Source organism: Alnus glutinosa, chromosome 12, assembly GCF_958979055.1.
Source record: "Alnus glutinosa chromosome 12, dhAlnGlut1.1, whole genome shotgun sequence".
In the NCBI taxonomy this organism is placed as follows: Eukaryota; Viridiplantae; Streptophyta; class Magnoliopsida; order Fagales; family Betulaceae; genus Alnus; species Alnus glutinosa.
In genome coordinates, this window is record NC_084897.1 from 12,876,085 (window position 1) to 12,894,384 (window position 18,300).

Genomic DNA, 18,300 nt, shown 5'->3' on the forward strand with positions numbered 1-18,300 from the left:
ATTGTATATGCCAATTGCTTGACACTGCACATAGAACATATAAACTAATATGAGTATTTGTGCATGAATAATTGTGTATAAGTAATTGTACTTAACCAAAAATAGAGAAATAGTAGAGATTTGAAGAACAAATCAAACTCTACTGAGAATCAAGTAAGAAACAAATCAACTTGCTATGTACAGATTCATTCACCATGTTTTTGAGACAAACTTGAATTAATGTTTGTGTTAATTTAAGTTCTTAAGATTTGATTTTTTGTTGTTAGGGAAAACTAGCACTACACATGGTTACCTACCAGTTGCATATGAAAATATCATTGTGTTATCAAACCTAAGATTAGAGGTATTTTTCTTAACTATATATTATGACTTTCAAGTAATGTTCATAGTAGTTGTTTGAAAATTGGAAAGGACAAAAGATTTTGGGAAGAAATGAGAAATTTTGGACATCAAAAAAAGCAGTTGAAGATGGAGAGCTAGTTTAGAGTACTAAATATCTCCTAATGTAACATAAGTTGCATTAGCTCAAGAATTAAACAGTCTGAATATGAAATCTTTTTAGAAGGTTTTAGTGAGTTTGAATTGAAATTGGAAACAACTTATGAGTCAAGCCCATAAGCTACATTAGCTCAAGAATTAAACAGTCTGAATATGGAATCTTTTCTTCGGGTGTGATATTTTTTTTGTGGATGCTCCCATAAGGTCACTTACAATTTACAAAATGACAAGCAATTAATTTTGTTGGAATAAAGAAAATAAAGGTAATTTATTCGGTTGAAATATGATCCTCCAGCCATTTATTCTGTTGAAATAGCAATTCACTATACACTATTCTTTTAAATTGTAACCATGCTGTACTTCTTGTAAATTGTAATTGTCAATTTTTTTTTTCTCTGAGCTTTCTTACTTCTACTGTTCTACACACCTAAACAAGAAGTAGATCGGTCCAAGTGAAGTCATTTGAAATGCTAATTAAAGATCATGATTAGCATACTATAAAAAACATGATTATGTTATGTTTGTTTTGGAGCGTTTTGTATTTTTAATGTAACACATAATGGTAAAAATTGATTTTAGAAGTGTTTTCTAATGGGGTTCATATTTGAGAAAATGTTTTCTATATTTTGAAAATGTTCATATTGAAAAATAAATATATGACTTCTAAATACCAAGTGTGTGTTTGTGTGCAGCAAAATATCTTGAATGTGAAAAATAAAAGAGACAAGATATTTGTTGACGAAGTAGAAACTCTGTGAAGAGAAAAACCACTCCGGGGCAGCCAAACCTAGAAAATCCACTATCCAAAGACAAAGCAAGTTACAAAGCACTCGTACTCACAAAACCTATTGCAGTAGTCATATCTTTAACTATAACACGAAGCATGTCGTGAACGTTTCCCAAATAAGTGTCCTACTTGAAGGGGTCTTTGATGGAATCTTTTATCTTAGGGCCGACCCCTAAGATAGACTTCACACGAACTATTGAGCACACACCGGCAACGGCTAGAGAGCTAGTGGATCTTCAAATCTCTCTAAACACCCTCTTTAAGCACTATGGAATTCTATATTGAATTCTGACAAATAACAAGTCTAAAGCCATCTACTTATAGGCTTCAGAAAACCTAATTCTAGACAAATTCAGACTCTGGCTGTGGAGCGTCCGAACGGTAACTTACCCTCGTCCCGACGGTCTTCTGCGACCGCCTTTCCAGAATAGCGCAATTCTTTCCATAATAGGACCACGTCACTGTCACTCCTTTCCACATCCGTAAAGGAAACCCGAAATATTTTGGAATGCTGTGTTGCATCCAGACGTGTTGCCATGTCGTCCGGACGTCTAGCGAAAACTTTCCAAATAGTGTCGACTGAAAGCCAACTCTGTGTAGAAATTGGAGAAGCTTGACCTAGCCTCCGGACGGTGTTGCTCTAACATCTGGACGTCTTCAACGCTGAAGCTTCTAGACACTGAGGAGCGTCCGGACACCTTCAAAGGCCCCGTCCAGACAGTTGCACAGGAACCGATTGATCTAACTTGGAATTTGTATGGAATCTTCATGGACATCTTCTTAGAAACTTGTAACCAGTCACATGGCTTGAAACGAACACTGTCCATAAACTTGAAGATTTTGAATAGAACCGATAAACCTATTTAAAATGCAACTGTTACATAAAGTGTTTTTGTCAACCAGAATGTTGCCAACATAAAATACTAGCACATATGTTATGTTTGTTTTCTGATTTTGAAAAGATCAAACAAATGTAGAGCCTTAATTAATTAATTAATTAATTATATCTCTTTTCTTTTCTTCAGGTGTTTCCCCCGAATCCATAGACATTCGGGACCACTTAAGAGAAAAAAAATACAAACAAACATTGACAACCGACAAAGGGAAAACATTGTACACAACCGTGTGGGACCACTACAGAAAAAATAAATAAACAAATCCCAAAAGGTTTAACAATCAACAAACCCATTGACTTTATCGCACAAAACAACAAACACCACACATAATGTCGGTGTAATATTTTGCTTTCACTCCAACAATAAAAAAACACTTTTTTATTTTAATGAAAGAGTGAATTCGGACGATACCTGAAACAAGTGCGAGTTTGGGTTTGTTCCGACTTTTTAGTGCAAATCCACCATTCGTCAAGTTCGAAGTATGAATCTTTGGTGCTCGAAGATTTATAGGGTTTCGGAGTGTAGAAGACGGGGTTTTTTTTTTTTTCTAAGTATGTAGAAGACGGGTTGTGTGGCGCAATGGGTGCTTAATGCAATTCTTCACGGGGCATTTCAGACATTTTGGATGATAAAGTAAGGGCATATGCATAATTCAATAGGGGTGTATTTTCAAATTCAGACAGTTTTATTACTGAGGGTATTTTCGTCTTTTCAAAACGGCAACTGAGGGCAGAAGGGAGAAAAAATTGGCTTAGACGGCACGTGACCCGCACATGACTCGTTGACCGTTGGACTTAACACCTCTGACTGACGGAAAGGGGAAAAACGAGTAACTTTGGTCGTTGAATGCTCTATTTTGGTAAAGTTGGTAATTCATGGGGGATTTCTGCAAAAGTTAGTAGTTGATGGGGGAAAAGGTAATTACCCCAGAATTTAATCAACAAACCCAGCAAACAATTAGCATCACAAAACCCAGAAATTCTCAACAATCAGTATATAAATAAATACAACAAAACATCTCACAGCAAAGAGAGCGGGAGAGACAGAGAGAGATAGATATATAATCAACAAACCAACGACCAACGTGTGGCTGGCCATTGGGATGGCCACACCACCCTCGGACCATTTGGGATGGCCTGGCCACCACTGATGGGCTTCAGGGGTGGCCGTGACCACCCCTGGGTGAGATTTTTTAGTGATTTTTATTCAATTCTAATTAAAGTATGTGTTGTCACCAAACAAAATAGTAGAAATAACTATTTCATTTCCAGTAATAACTATTCCCTTTCTCAATAAAATACTCATTTCACAAACCAAATGAGACCTTAATTTATATATTTATAAGTGGTTGATCTGCAGAAGTTGTCTGAGGTTTTATTGATATGACTTGGTTGGCAAGCTCCAATCGGCTCTCCATGGGGTGAAGGCATTCTCTTCATGATGATCTTGATTTCAATCGATTACAAGGGGGACGCTTCATGGAAACATCATGCAAGTTAATCAGCACCATAAACACCTGAAAGCAATGTGGTGGTCTCACTCTTTTAGCCATTTTGTTCCCAGAATCTTGCATAGGAGTACAAGAAAAATAATCTTTTTACTTATGTGGATCTTACAGATTTAATATTTAAAGGTTAATTTCGAGAAGTGATGTAAAAAAAAAAATGTATGTATATCATGCCTCTTTTTTTTTTTTTTGGGGGGGGGGGAGGATTCTTTTCTTCAAGTGATCAGAAAGTCGGGTAAATCTCACGAGTTGTATTGCATTCATCCGAGCTATCTCCCATCCATAGAAATTTGCTACAGGGCAGAAGCATGGCCGGCATTTGCTTATATTTACTACGCATTCTTTGTCATATATATATATATAGAGAGAGAGAGAGAGAGATTTCGGTTTGTTTGAATTTAACTGCATATAATCAATGATTTGCTCAGAAAAAAAGAAAAGAAAAAGTAAAAAGAGCAACACAAAATAACAGTAAAGCAGAAAAAACTAGTGACCTCCCAACCAAACTTAACTAAACTTAATTACAAAGAATGAACAAGGAAAGTATAATTCAAGTAAGTTCAAACAAACATGAGAGAATAATTTAACAAACTACCCCTCCAGGCTCCGCTACGTTTGCAAAGGATGGTTCAAGGCCCAGTGATGCACTCACAAGCGAAGACGCCATTTGCACCATGTTTCACTTATTCGACAGTGGCATCAGAGTGAATTCTCTCATACAAGCCATAAATCAGTGTAGACCTAGACATCTGGGGTTCCCTTTCCAGGACTGCAATCACATCCTTAATGGAGATGTTCCGAGCAACCCTAGTTTGAGGCACAATAACTTGGTTCCTCCCAAATTTTCTAACAGACCCTGCTGAAAGGAGGGGGGGAGGGGGAAACACACATTTCAGAGGTAGAATGGACACACTGCATAGGACATTTCTTCAGCAAACACACTGCTAAACTATAAAAAAAAAAAAAGAAAAGAAAAAAAAAGAAAAAAGAAAAAAAAGAAAAAAAGTAAAGGTTGCTCATCAATGCTGTTGGATGAGGCAGGGAATATATCTGAAGTTGCACATCAATGACTGGGTGCTGTTTGGTGCAGTGGACTTGGTGTAAAGATATATACTATTAACTAGAAAAACTAAAATCAATTTAAAGCACTCTTACCAGAAGCTGCATTGCCCTTTTTCTCTGCTTCTTGATTGTCCTTTCTTCCAGATGTCAGCTTGCGACTCACATCTTTACCTGGCTGAGAACCGGATGCATCCACCCCTCCTTCACGTTTCTGCCGGGCTTGCTCAGCCATAAGTTGCCATTTTGACAACATGTCATCTCCTCCAACAGCAGCACGGGCAGCGACATTTGCAGCTGTTGTTCTCATTTTGTCATCCTCCTCTTTGTTTGCCTGCAACAAAGCAGATAGCAAAATCAAGAATTTTGATGTTTGTGGATTGGTAAATTTATAATGCTTTTTAGCATCATAAATTATCCTGGATACCTTAAGTGATTTAGCACGACCTTCATCTTTCTCCTTTTCGCCATCAACTCCATTATTACCCTCCGGCTGCATTGGGAGATTTATAATTTATTAACAAATACATAAAACTTCCAATGGACATAAAGTAAATATACTTTGTGTATTCTATGATGTGTTTTCTACAAGTAATATCCTAAGAACTCAGTTAATCATCTCATAAAATGCAGAGGTACTCACTTCATTAAGTCTCCGGAGCCTCTCTGCTTCAGCCTGTTTTTTCTCCCATTCCTCCCTAGCTTTCCTGTTCATTGTCATGATTTGTTGTCGAACATCCAAGGTGATAAGAGTCCGGTGTCTTGGTTTCTCAATATCAACCCGCTACAGAGACCCGCTAAAATTCAGAAGTAATTAATTACAGATAATTCAAGTGAGAAGTAAAAGAAAAACACCAACCTGTCTTGACAGTCGGATTAGGTTACTTATTAGTCCACGCATTCTTTCCTCCACGCACTGAAGATTTAGTTGTGCTTAAGAAAACATGTAAGCATTAATAAAGACAAAGGACCAAGTAGGTAGCATCTCACCAATGACAAGCATCGCTCCACATCATTGCTTATACTCTTCAAACCACATTTGATCACTGCCATACAGATAACACAGACCAGATATCAAGCCCCCTTATATTTGTTGATAATGCAAACAGCGGAAAGAAGAGGGATTAACTAGAGTATTAACTGATCTCTGCCAGTTTTTTCTGGAGGGGAGTTTTCTGCAAAATCAGTCTCTCTTCTTCTTCTTGCACAACTCTTCGAGATGCTTCTGAAACTCGACTGTCCTCCTTGGGTCCAGAAAATAGTTGTTCCTCCTCTTCCTATTCAAAGCAGAATATCGGGTTTCAGCTTGTATACTTTAAGAGTGAATCATTTACTTAATTATCTTATACTTAACAATAGGAAGACTTCAAAATGGAAAAATAGCATACCCTAAGATTAACTCCACTGACTGCAGTGACATCATTTAGTTGTTCAATGCTTTGATCTGAAAAGGCCCCAGATACTTTTTGCTTTTTACTGCAGGATATCAGATAAATTATGCATGGACAAAGAGTTAAAAAGGTTAAAAATGGAGCATGAACCAATTCACTTTGAAACCATTCATCATCGTCCTCTGGCTATAATACAACAGAAGACTTTTATCACCTTGGCAGAGTTGGTGATAAACCAAGTGCCTCAAGTGGTTTCTTCTGGGCAACAGAAGGCTTTTTGGAAGGTGTCCTTGCGTTAGTCACAGAAGGAGAGGCTGCAGATGGGATCCGAGAACCTAACTGATAAAAAATGTACCAGCAATACGGAAATCAGCTTGCCCAGAAAAAAAAAAAGAGGAGGAAGCTAGCCATCTCTAAATATTAAGAGATAATTACAAGACACAGCATGAACTTTGCAATAGATATATTTTTCAGTATATCCAATAATTAAAAAAAATATATATCCACAAAAGGTTTTTTTCAATAGAAGCCCGGGGGGTAGGGGGTAAGGGGAAAATGAAGCAATAAAAATTATACAATGTATGTACTTTATCGTACTATTGCATACCAATAAAATGTCAAACAGTCCCATGAATAGATGCATGCATTAATATGCAGGATAGGAAAGACACAAAATAATAAACCTCCTGTCTTGACACTAAAATTATGAAGGAGAACATGATATAGAAGTGACAACATACGGTAAATTAGAATATTCTTTAGTCTTCATCAGTCTTGAGTCCAACCTAGCGGAAATTTCTTAGCGAAAAAATCTGACACACTAATGGTGTAGGGTGTTATGGAAACATATTAGAGGGAGAATGCCAGTTAATAGCCAGTAAACAAATTTTTAATATCACAAGCATCATATTTGAAAATGGCATATAATCATCAAATTGCTTGATATCATTAATTAAAAGCACCACAACAGAAGTCTGGAGATTACTGGGACATTAGGATCCAATTGTGTTGTCATAGAATGAGAAACTGAATTCGAAGGCATCGTGCTCGTGGATGTCGAAAGACCCATCCTCGAAGACTGCTTCTCTAAAGTTTCATCCTTTACAATTCCAGGGGTTGCATTTCCCTGTCCAAGCTGTGCAGAAGAAAAACAAGACAATCCTTGTGGATGAGAAAAATGGGGTTTGTGCTGCTGCTCAGTAGCCTGATCAATTGCTTCCTGTTTTACACCAACCATTGATGATGAAGGGGCAGAATATTGTTCTTTATTTGTTGACGATTGCCAAGGAACTGAATTCTGTTGTGAGGTTGAATTGTTTGCCACGTGAGAGACAGATCCACCCTGAACTCGCTTTGGATCATTGATAGAATTTTGCCTCTCAAACTTAGACATGCTCATCATGTTCATGCCCTGTGTTGTCCCTCCTAACTGAGTGGAACTCAAGTTCTGATGTTGTGAAATTTGCCTCAATTGTGTATCATGAGGTTGTGGTTTGACAGATGATGTTGAAGTATTGACATTTGTCCCAGAGTATGCGTGATAATTACCACCAGTACTTCCATAAATGGGTGGAAAGTGCAAATGCTGTTGCTGCTGCTTGTTAAGACCTTGTATGGTAATTGAGGATTGCTCCCTTTCTTGATTGACAGTGCTCTCACTGGAAGAAGACACTTGGCTTACTTGAACTCCATGAGAATCTGATTGGCGATTCACCTCTCTAGTTTTCTGAGCATCGTTTTCTATGGTTGGATAGCTTGAATCAGCCGGCATTTGGCCAACGGCAATATGAGAAGGGTCTGCAGAAGAGTTGGTGCCCTTCTGATGAAGTTGTGCAAATGAGTGGGGATCACTGAATTGGGTGGAACTGGCACTAACAGATGGCATCCGCTGAGGGTGTTGCCGTGCTGAAGCTTGAGATTGCAACTGGAATTGATTGGAACTTGGCTGCAAGTATATAACAGGCTGGTTTTTTAGCTTGATTATACAACACTGCTTAACTGACCAAAAGCATTCATGGGGTAATTTACTGAAAGTATTCCGTACTTACCTGTGATTGTATTTTCATTACTGCCAGTTTGAGCATATGGTCTCCCACAATACCTCTCATGAGCCGGACAAACCCTTCTTTGGGGATCTCATTTTTCTGGGAAAGCAATGACAGTTGAGAAATTAGTTTCATCAGGAAAACAAAGGATGCACCCAATTCATTCACACAAAGAGACATGTACAAAGCCATATTAGTTGAGAAACTGGTATTAGGGCCCCACCTTGAGTTTAGCAAATATTGTTTGAAGTTGCATGGCTCTGTCTTTATCAAGTTGGGCTTGTAAAACAGGCAGCAACACGCCAAATGGTACTTGCCCTGGTTTAGTACGATTTATTGGGTTGCTTGCTTGCTCTGTGATTGTTGCCTGTTGATTACTTATCTTCTGTAATTTTGCATATTGAGATTCGCCTTCTAGACTAGGTCTCCTATCTGGCTCATCTATCGGTGTACGAATTTTTTCAGAAATCTGCATTTCAGTTGTCTGAGGATTCTGGAGGGAAGTTGGATGCCCCTTCACCTGTTGACAATCATCTTGGGATTTTTTCTGTGGCATTTGGAGGTGCTTGAGTTCCTCCGGGACAGAATTCTGTTGCTGACTTTCAATAACAGATCCATGTTGCTTTAGCTCCATTCCAGACAAAGGCTGTTCTTGCTGCTGTGCACTTTTTTGGTCTTGTTCAACTTGAGATTCACTGCTTTGATCTTGGCTAACATTTTGCCACTGTGGTAATGACTGACTGGAAGTATGATTGCTTCCTTGAGACAAAACTGTTCGTACATATCATGCATAATCAATAAATTGCTAGGCAGGACATTTTAATCTATTCATAGCACATAAGAGAAGGCTGAAGACATTTTATTGAAATGCTTGGGCTCAATATCTTTATTATCTTCCATAACATAATTTCCCTGCATGAATGCGCTTTCCATATGCTGACTAGACAGTAGATTATTTGATAAAAATAAGATAAAAAGACTTTCATTTCAAACACACAATCATAGATAAGCAAAATAAATTCGTGCTTTAAGGAAATATGGGGTTGAGAAGTCAAGTTTTAAACCCATACATTAAGATTTCTCCTCCACATAAAATCTTCAAAGACTGTGAGACAGTAATTGTGATAATAAATAGGGGGAAAGAAAAAAAGAAAAAAAAAGTAGAAGTATTATTAGAATAATATTTTTTTTTTTTTTTTAAAAAAAATATTGACAAATTATTGCAACACTCCTACTCAACATTATTAATAGAGTAATTTTTATAAGGGCCTGGCACACACCAGGTCCTTTGTGCCCTCTAGTAAGAGATAAACACGTCAAACTGGAGCACCAAAAAGAATTAAAATGAAAACACCAGATCTCACCCTATTCTTTACACGAATCGACAAAATTTCTCCTTCCCGTTAAAGAGAATCGACCCACCAGCCCCTCTCCTCCACTGAAGGCCACCGCCCATTCCTCTGCCAAATACCACCGCCAATTGGCTGCCCATCTCTCTGCCACTCCGTCAAATGCCACCTCAGTTCTCCTTGGTAGTACAGAGCAATTCCGTTAATTGAAGCCACGGCGGCAACAAGACTCATGGAAAATAGCCATGGGTTATGGAAATTCTAGATCAGTAAAGTTTACCTCCTTAATTTTCACACATTTTAGATTATTCTATGCAAGTGCACTACTATTGAGCAAACCTCACCAAACATACTGTGATGGGTATAGCCATAATGTGATTGGTATACAGGATTAACAAACCTCACACATAGAGACCTAGGTACGTGCAAAAAGAAAAAACCTTATCACAAACCTTTTCTTAGGCGATGATGGAGTTGTGGGTGGAGTGGTGGAGAGATGGGCGGCTGATTGGCGGTGGGGTTTAGCGGAGGAACGGGGCGGTGGCGGAGGAGAGGGGGTGGTGGGCTCGATTCTCTTGAACGGGGAGAAATTTTGTCGATTTATGTAGATAATAAGGTGAGTTTTAATATTTTCATTTTAAACCCTTTTGGTACCGTGCCAAATCCCTATATAAGTTATTCTCTTCTTAATAACGAATATCAACAAGACCAGCTAACCCAGAACAATCTGTCTTCAAGTTATTCCCAAAACAATAAAGAATAATATACAAAGCAAATGGATAAAAAATAATATACAATAACCGTGATTTATCACAATAATTGAGTGCCTAGTTCCACCAACTGAAACTCTGGTAACATCCATATGATAACACACATAATCCTATAGACAATGAATCATTGTATTCTGTGCTTCAGTTATTAATTAGAAGTCTATAGGCTCCAAAGTCCACCACAAATAATTCCAAATTCCATTATTTATCAAAAACAGCTGCTAAACAAACATAAAATTCATTTAATTCTCCATAATACACACAGCCTATGACTAGCTTTAATTTAATTATGGAATCTGCACTGTTGTTTTTTATTTTCGGTTATATATATATATATTAAGTAATTCAATATCATTAAATAAGCGTAGTTGAACGCAACCCTAATACACAAAAAGTATACAAGAAAACCTCCTAATCAAAAGAAAAAGATGAACAAAAGTTCAAAAAATCTGCAAAACTAGAAACAAGCAAGCAATGATGTACTACTATCCAAGTATATAAAGTGTTGAACAAAATCCAAATAGTTCACTCTTCTTGCATATGCGACACCACTCCACCACCACAACATTCATCTTTCTCAAATTATCCAACGTATATATTTTCCCTAAAGCCACTGTTACACAAAAAACGCCACCCTCGAGGGAGCCTTGACTCTCCAAATACTCTTCCAAGGAAAAGAGGATCCATCCGAACTAGTTAACACTAGATAAAATGACCTCACCTCAAACTTACTCCTTTTGGAAGGACTCCAGTCTGTTCTATCTATATCTCCTTCTCTTAGTCTGAAAGAATACAACATCTCAAAGAAAGAAAAGACCACCTTCACCTCCCAATCTTGAACTAGTCTAGTAAAATTTACATTCCAGTGAATATTCCCATCTCGAAATTGCAAGTAATCCGCTACCCACGCATCCTTGCTACGTGCAATGCTGGACAATTCCGAATAAGATATCTTCAATGGACTATCCTTAGACCACACATAATGCCAAAAAGGTCTAACAAACCTTTGACCTATCACCCACCTCATATCTAGCAAAATTTGAAAACGTTCCCACCCCCTTCTTATAAGTTTCCATACTCCCACTCCAAATGGCCCTATTGCCTCCTCAAAGCACCAACCTCCCCTTAGATTATCATATTAGTCTTTATCACCAACATCCACAATGCCTCTCTCTTTGTAGCATACCACCACAACCATTTTTCCAGAAGAGCTTAATTAAACTAAATCAGATTTGTAACTCCCAAACCACTTGAGTTCATTGGAGTACAAATTCTTGACCAGTTCACCAAATAAAATTTAAACTCATCCCCAATTCCACCACAAAAAATCCCCCTAAATTTTCTCAAGCCTATTAGCCACTTCCACTGGAATAGGGAAAATAGACAAATCATAAGTAGGTAAATTGGATAGCATACTTTTGATCAGAGTCAATCTACCACCCTTAAATAAAGTTTTTTCCATCCAGCCAACCGACGTTCCATTTTCTCAATAATGCCATTCCAAATAGATATAGCCTTATAAGAAGCATCTATTGGCAAACCAAAAACTTCATCGGCAATGAAGATACTCTACGACCAATATTACAGGCGAACCCTTCTACATCTCCCACTTCGCCTATTGGAACAGTTTATGATTTTGCTAAATTAATCTTCAATCCCGAAATAGCTTGAAAACATAAGAAAATGTTATGCAAATGTCGTAGTTGTTCGGAATTTCATCACAAAAAATCAAAGTATCATCAGGAAACAGTAAATGAGACACTGACAAATCTTCATTGTTCTTCAACCCCAATGAAAATCCGAACAAGTCTCCTATTCCATTGTAGCAGTTAGGGTGTAAACGAGTTGAGCTACTCATGAGCTTACTCGAGATCGGTTAGAATAAACTCGACTCGTGCTCGAATCGATTATTAAATGAGCTACTCATGAACACGAAATCAAACTCGATTATTAAACGATGCAAACTCATATAAACTCGGCTCAACTCAATTAAACATCGTGAACCTGTTCGTATAAGGATCAACTCGTTTATTGAGGCTCGAATCATGTATATATATATATATATAGTTTACAAATTGAACACAACTACAATTTCGATACCCAGTCTAATACTCTCATGGACTATTATACTTAGTAGGTCTACTAACCACCCCAACAGATTCCCACCTTTACAGCCTTATTACAAGCCCAACAGCTCAACTACAAACATTACAAGCCCAACAAATCAATTACAAACAGTTATACAAAACTGTGCGTTTAACAAAAGCCAACTATTATTACATATATTTCCAGATGCTTCTGATATACACTTGTCCAGCTGTTTAACACAACCGCAGGTCTCTCCATCTGATCGCACTGCCCAAGGTTACCTTTCACACGTCTCAATACTTCACATCACGCACGCCTAACGTTCCTATAACGTCTCTGCCTCACTGCCCAAGACTAATTTCACAAGTCTCCACATTCAAACCCCAACGTCTCTCCAACGTATCTCTTCTCTACAACACACTGAATACTCCAATGCCTCCTCTTTTGCCTTTCTTCCTCTACCTCTTACAAAACATCAAGCAAAGGTGTTCTTCTCAGTCGTTCCGTGGGCTGCTGTCTTCAGCCTTTGGAATGTTCCGGCGTTGGGTATAGCGTGGTTGAGAGAGAGAGATTCAAGAGCTGAAGGGGCAGTGCTAGGCGCGTCACTGGCCATTGCGGTAGTCTCCGGCCAGAGAGCACATCAGGGAAGCCATCGCACGCAGGGAACCTTTGGGCGGTGGACTCGTACCGTTTGGGTGCCAGGCGAATCTGTTACTCAAACCGAGCCGAGTACTCAAGCTCGTGCTTGTCTAATAGGTGAGCTCGAGCTCGATCTCGCCCAAGGTTTACCCCTTGGCGAGCCGAGCTCTATCCCAGTTTCTTGGCTCGTCCCAAGCTTGAGTTCGAGCTCGAACTTGAGAAAAAATCAGACGAGCCGATCCCGAACAACCAATACTCACTCAGGATCAGCTCGTTTACACCCCTAGTAGTAGCCATCATCCTACTCAATGCCTCCCTAACCACCACAAACAATAGCAGCGATAATAGATTCCCCTGTCTCAATCCACGAGAGCTAGTACAAAATCCGAATAGTGAACCATTAACAATAATGGAGAACCGCACTATAGTGATACAATGCGCTATCCAATCCCTCCATTTCTCCCCAAATCCACATCTTTTCAACAAATAGAGTAAGAACTCCTAATTTACATGATCATACGCCTTCTCCAAATCCAATTTGTACAACTTTCCAGGTTCCCCAAATCAATCTGATCCGACTATTCAAACATGTATTAGCAATCAACACTGAATCCAAAATTTGTCTACCTCCAATGAATGCATTTTGTGAATTAGAGATAATCTTTCCCAACACCAATTTTAACCTGTTTGCTAAAACCTTGGAAATAATTTTATAAACCCCACCCAATAAGCTACGGGGTAAGGAAGAAGGAAGGAAGTATCGCACTTATTGCATTTATCATTAACTTATTGGACAAAAGTCCTTAATGTCCATAGCGTCTGCCTTCTTTGGGATAAGAGAAACAAAAGTTGCATTAAAACTCTTCACAAACTTCCGTCGACTATGAAACTCCTTAAAAACTGCCATGATGTCCTCTTTCATTACCTCTCGACAATTCTGGAAAATGGCAATAGTGAAACCATCCGTCCCCAGAGCCTTGTCACCGTTCAAATCCCTCACCACCTCCCATAGTTCTTGCTCCTCAAAATCTCTTTCCAACCAGTTACTCTCTTCTGCATCAATGGAAAGGAGCAAAAAAGCTATCCACCTTTGGTCGCTAAGTAAACTGTTTGGAATACAATTGATTGTAGAATTGCACTATATGCTCATTTATTTTAGTAAAGTCAAAAGACATGTATCTATTAATAACTAAAGAATCCACTAAGTTATTTCTTCAATAGGAATTTGCCACCCTGTGAATTTCTTTTTTTTTTTTTTTTTCTTTTTTTTTTTTTCTTTTTTTTTATCCCCCTCCCTCAACCACATGGCTCTAGATTTCTAAGTCCAACAACTCTGATTGATTGTTGGACTTACCTTGTTCTACTCAATTATGTTAAGCTAAGCTAGTACCTATTATAAACTTTCAGCTCAATAGAAATATCCTCCAACTCACTTTCTCAAGAAGAATAACTTTCTCCAATTCCTTAGACATATCTTCCTTCCCCCTCCTTTCATCTTCCATTAAAACTCGGCCCTCTCCAATAAAATCCAGCTCCCAAATGCCCCCTAAAAAATCCTTCTTTTTCCTCCCTACATCACCAAAAACCTCTTCATTCTATTTCTTCAAATCTACTTTCAAAGCTTTCAACTTACTCGCCAATATAAAAACTTGGTAATCCTTGAAAGCTATAGGACAGACACCAAGCTTTCACCTGCTCCACAAATCCTTCTGATTTCAGCCACATATTTTCAAACTTGAAATACCCACTACCTCCCCCTGGCACCCTACAATCAAACATCAATGATCTGACAAGATTCTTGGAAGTCTCCTCTTTTAGACATCATAAAAATGCTCTTCCCATTTAAGAAATCTATCAGTTATAGACCAAGCATGCACTTGCTGATTATGTGACCAAGTAAAACTCCCACCTACAAGCAGGATATCCACCATAGCTGGTGAATGTCTGGAACCACCTGATTTTTCGGTTGGAAACCGAACATTAAAATCTCTCCAAATACATCACGACAATTCCCACTAACTCATAAGACCAAGCAATTCATCCCACAGATATCTCCTTACACCATCATCATTTGGACCATACACCCCTGTAAACACCCAAACAAAATTATCCTCATTCCTAAGAGAAGACGCTATTGTGAAGCTCCCCACATAATCCTCAATCTTCTCCACCACCAGCTTATCCTACATTAACAAAATCTCACCAGAAGCCCCTCTCGACCCCATAAATATCCAATCCACATGTGGGCAACCCCATAAACTACGAGCCACCTCCCTAGAAATATACTCCAATTTCGTCTAAGAAACATACAATGCCCGCCTTCCAATATATGGGAAGCACTCTAATCCTCGGCCTTTTATCCTTCTCATTTAGCCCTCTTACATTCCATGATACTATCCTGGGTTTCATAATGAACGGTTAGAACCCCTCCCCTTTCCTTTCCCTTTCTCTGCCTAAATAGTAGACACAGGTAATAAAATTAGAGTGCCCTCTTTACCTCCTGAACAATCCAACCTCTTTACCTCCTGGTTACCTTTAGTCCCTGTCTTGACACTTAATTCTAACACATAACCGACAAAATTCTGATTTCTTCTAGCTTCAATCGTAGAAAATAACGCCAACATTTGATCCTCAAAGTCATCCCACGACAACCCTACTACATGACAAAAATTCTTCACCCTTTCAACCACCCAATCTGAGGACATTGAATTTGGAACACCCTGTTCTTCAACCACATCAAGCAGATGGACTGTCAGTGGTTCACTCCATTAAACTCCTCCCCAAAAACATTCACCACTGCCAAAGAAGGATTATTCAAGGATTCTTCATCCCGACCTAAAGAAAAACCTGATACCACCCACCTTTAAACACACATTCAAATTAGTCTGACCCATGCCCACCTTCAACTTCCAAATGAATCCCCTTAAACAAAGATCCAATCGCCTGATTGCTTAACTCCACGTTACCTACACCCTTCACCCTCAACTGAAAAAAAAAAAAAAAAATCCCATTTGTGGATGGGATTCATGCATAAAGCGACTTCTAACCTGAAATTCTGCTAACCAAGTCTGTTTATAAGAAAACTCCCAAAATATGCATGTCCAAAGAAACGTACAAAACTTAGGTAACTCTATAGCTACACTCAGACACTATGATTTAAGAACCTGGAAATTGGGGTTAAAAAAAAAAACTGAAAGGACGCACCGTTATCTGAATCAGAGGGCTGAGAAGTTGACGCATCTCCGCCTATGTCTCTATTTAGGGCAGCCTGGAATGCTTCCACGTCCGCCCCCGAATGCATACTCTCGTCCTGTGCATATCCAAAACTCAAAAAGGTTAGAATTCTAATCCCATATAATCAAAATTCAAGATCGAGAGACACAGAGAGAGAGAGAGAACCTCATCTTCTTCAAGGAGCTTCATTATGGAAGGGTCCATGATTTTCTTTATGCACCACTGCCTTTGGAATTTCTAATCTCGCACTCGCAGGCGGGCGATCAAGTGAGTCTGGGTCCTATGGTATATAAACTAATATTTTGTACAAAAGATTGAGAATACCTTCGGTCAGGATGTGGAGTAAAAACCATATTTTACAACATCCAATAAGTGATTGACGCGTCAGTTAAAAACAAAAAATACAATGTAAATGAGAACACCGGATCTATACACAAAACAAACCTATCGACCAAAAACTGAGAAACACTTTTTCCCTTTTCATTCCAGAGAGCTTGAGAACAGTCTCACTTCTTCCGCAGAAAACTTGTCTTTCTCTCCCTTAAATTTGTGCCGTTTTGTTAAAAAAAATGAAAATCAACAAAACAGACCACCCAAAAATCAAGACAACACCCTCAAAATTTGGTCCTCCTTCAGCTAACAAAACAAATCACCAAAAAATTCCAAACAAAATCAACCACCGAAAAAAAAACCCAAATACAAGCAATTTCGCCACCCCCAGCCCAGAAGAACTAAAAATTGCAAGAATCTCACCTTGCTTGAAGAAACAAACCAACCCACAAAGAATCAAACCAAACCACAAAAATGCATGGCTGCTGCTGTGCCGGCATACCACTCTCGGGGCGGATCGCGTTCATGCGGTTTAAAAATGTTTTTTCCGCAATTCGGCCCCGTCCTTGCGGTTTCAGTAAAACCAAGCCCGCATGACATTTACTAAATGTAGATACGTCATTTACTGGGCGGTGCGGTGAAGGCCGGGGCGGTTATGCGGTCCAATTTGGACGGATTATGCCCACTCTTATCAAAGTAGGGTGCGTTTAGGGTTGTAATTTCATTGATAATAAGTAAGATTTTAAATTAAATCGTAGAACATAAATTATTTGAAAACTGCGTTTTTAAAAATTACGATTTGAAAACACAAAAAATTTGCATTTTCAAATTGCAGTAAACTGCAATTTTGCCAAACGTTTAATTGCGTTATTAAAAATCACTTTTTTAAATCACATTTTTTGAAATCGCAAACCCAAACAGACCCTAAGTGTTTTGTGGATGTAAATTATTTGGTGTGAACGGTCATATTTATTTTTATTTTATTTTTTGTCTTCACAGCAGATGTGTTTGCTTCCTCGCAAACGCCCTATTTACACCAAGACCATACTGAAGTTATTCTCTTTTTCATATCAAATTTAGAAAGACCGTAACACTATCTAATTTTGCTAATAAATCATTTTTATTAGGAATGGGATATATTATCCATTGAAGTACTTTATTAAGTGGTTTATAGTTAATTCTAACCTAGGGACACCTCTTTCTAACTTAGCATTTCTTTGTACATAAAAAGCAGAACTCCATAGAAATTTACTTTTCCTAATTAATCCTTTATCTAAAAAGTCTTTAATTTCTTTTTTTTTTTTTTTTGCAATATTCTAATAATTCTTTATTCATTTGGATGGGCTAGCTTTTGTGGGAATGTCTTTTTCATAAGGTAATTGAAATAGATATTTCTTTTAGTAGATTTATTTCTTTTGAAAATGGGGGCATGATAAATTTAAAAATAATTTATTGTCCTAAGATGTTAGTGGTAATTCGTTCATCTGTTACTTGAATGGATAGAGTAAAGCTAAAAATGAATTTCTTAATATTACTTTTGAAATCATACTTTTTACAAAAATAAAAGTTGTTTTAAAACATATTCAATTATTACAAATATGTACATTTGAACGTCTATAATTGATGGAAGAAAGGATCAGAACTGTGTGGTTAATGGGGAAAATATCACAGAGAAAATAAAATCTGTAATATCCCACACATTTAACA

At 38.1% G+C, this 18,300-nt stretch overlaps 1 protein-coding gene across 4 annotated transcripts; it reads right to left on the reverse strand.

Annotated features, from left to right (window-relative positions):
* Positions 1 to 4,154: 4,154 nt before the first annotated feature.
* Positions 4,155 to 17,175, reverse strand: LOC133851049 (transcription initiation factor TFIID subunit 4b). 4 transcript variants are annotated; one of them, XM_062287347.1, is made up of 16 exons: positions 17,017 to 17,171; positions 16,708 to 16,899; positions 16,429 to 16,557; positions 16,234 to 16,339; positions 8,407 to 8,954; positions 8,187 to 8,282; positions 7,124 to 8,083; positions 6,353 to 6,477; positions 6,136 to 6,223; positions 5,889 to 6,024; positions 5,738 to 5,793; positions 5,607 to 5,663; positions 5,391 to 5,531; positions 5,175 to 5,240; positions 4,844 to 5,081; positions 4,155 to 4,547 (listed from the first exon to the last, which is right to left on the reverse strand). In XM_062287347.1, exons 3-16 carry the CDS (start codon positions 16,465 to 16,467, stop codon positions 4,372 to 4,374), a joined length of 2,832 nt encoding a protein of 943 aa, XP_062143331.1. In that variant the 5' UTR covers positions 16,468 to 16,557; positions 16,708 to 16,899; positions 17,017 to 17,171; the 3' UTR covers positions 4,155 to 4,371. The 4 variants fall into 4 exon arrangements, with proteins under 4 accessions (XP_062143331.1, XP_062143332.1, XP_062143330.1 ...); XM_062287348.1 differs by lacking the exon at positions 16,708 to 16,899 and having other exon boundaries at positions 4,155 to 4,544; positions 17,017 to 17,174; XM_062287346.1 differs by lacking the exon at positions 16,708 to 16,899 and having other exon boundaries at positions 17,017 to 17,174.
* Positions 17,176 to 18,300: the final 1,125 nt, after the last annotated feature.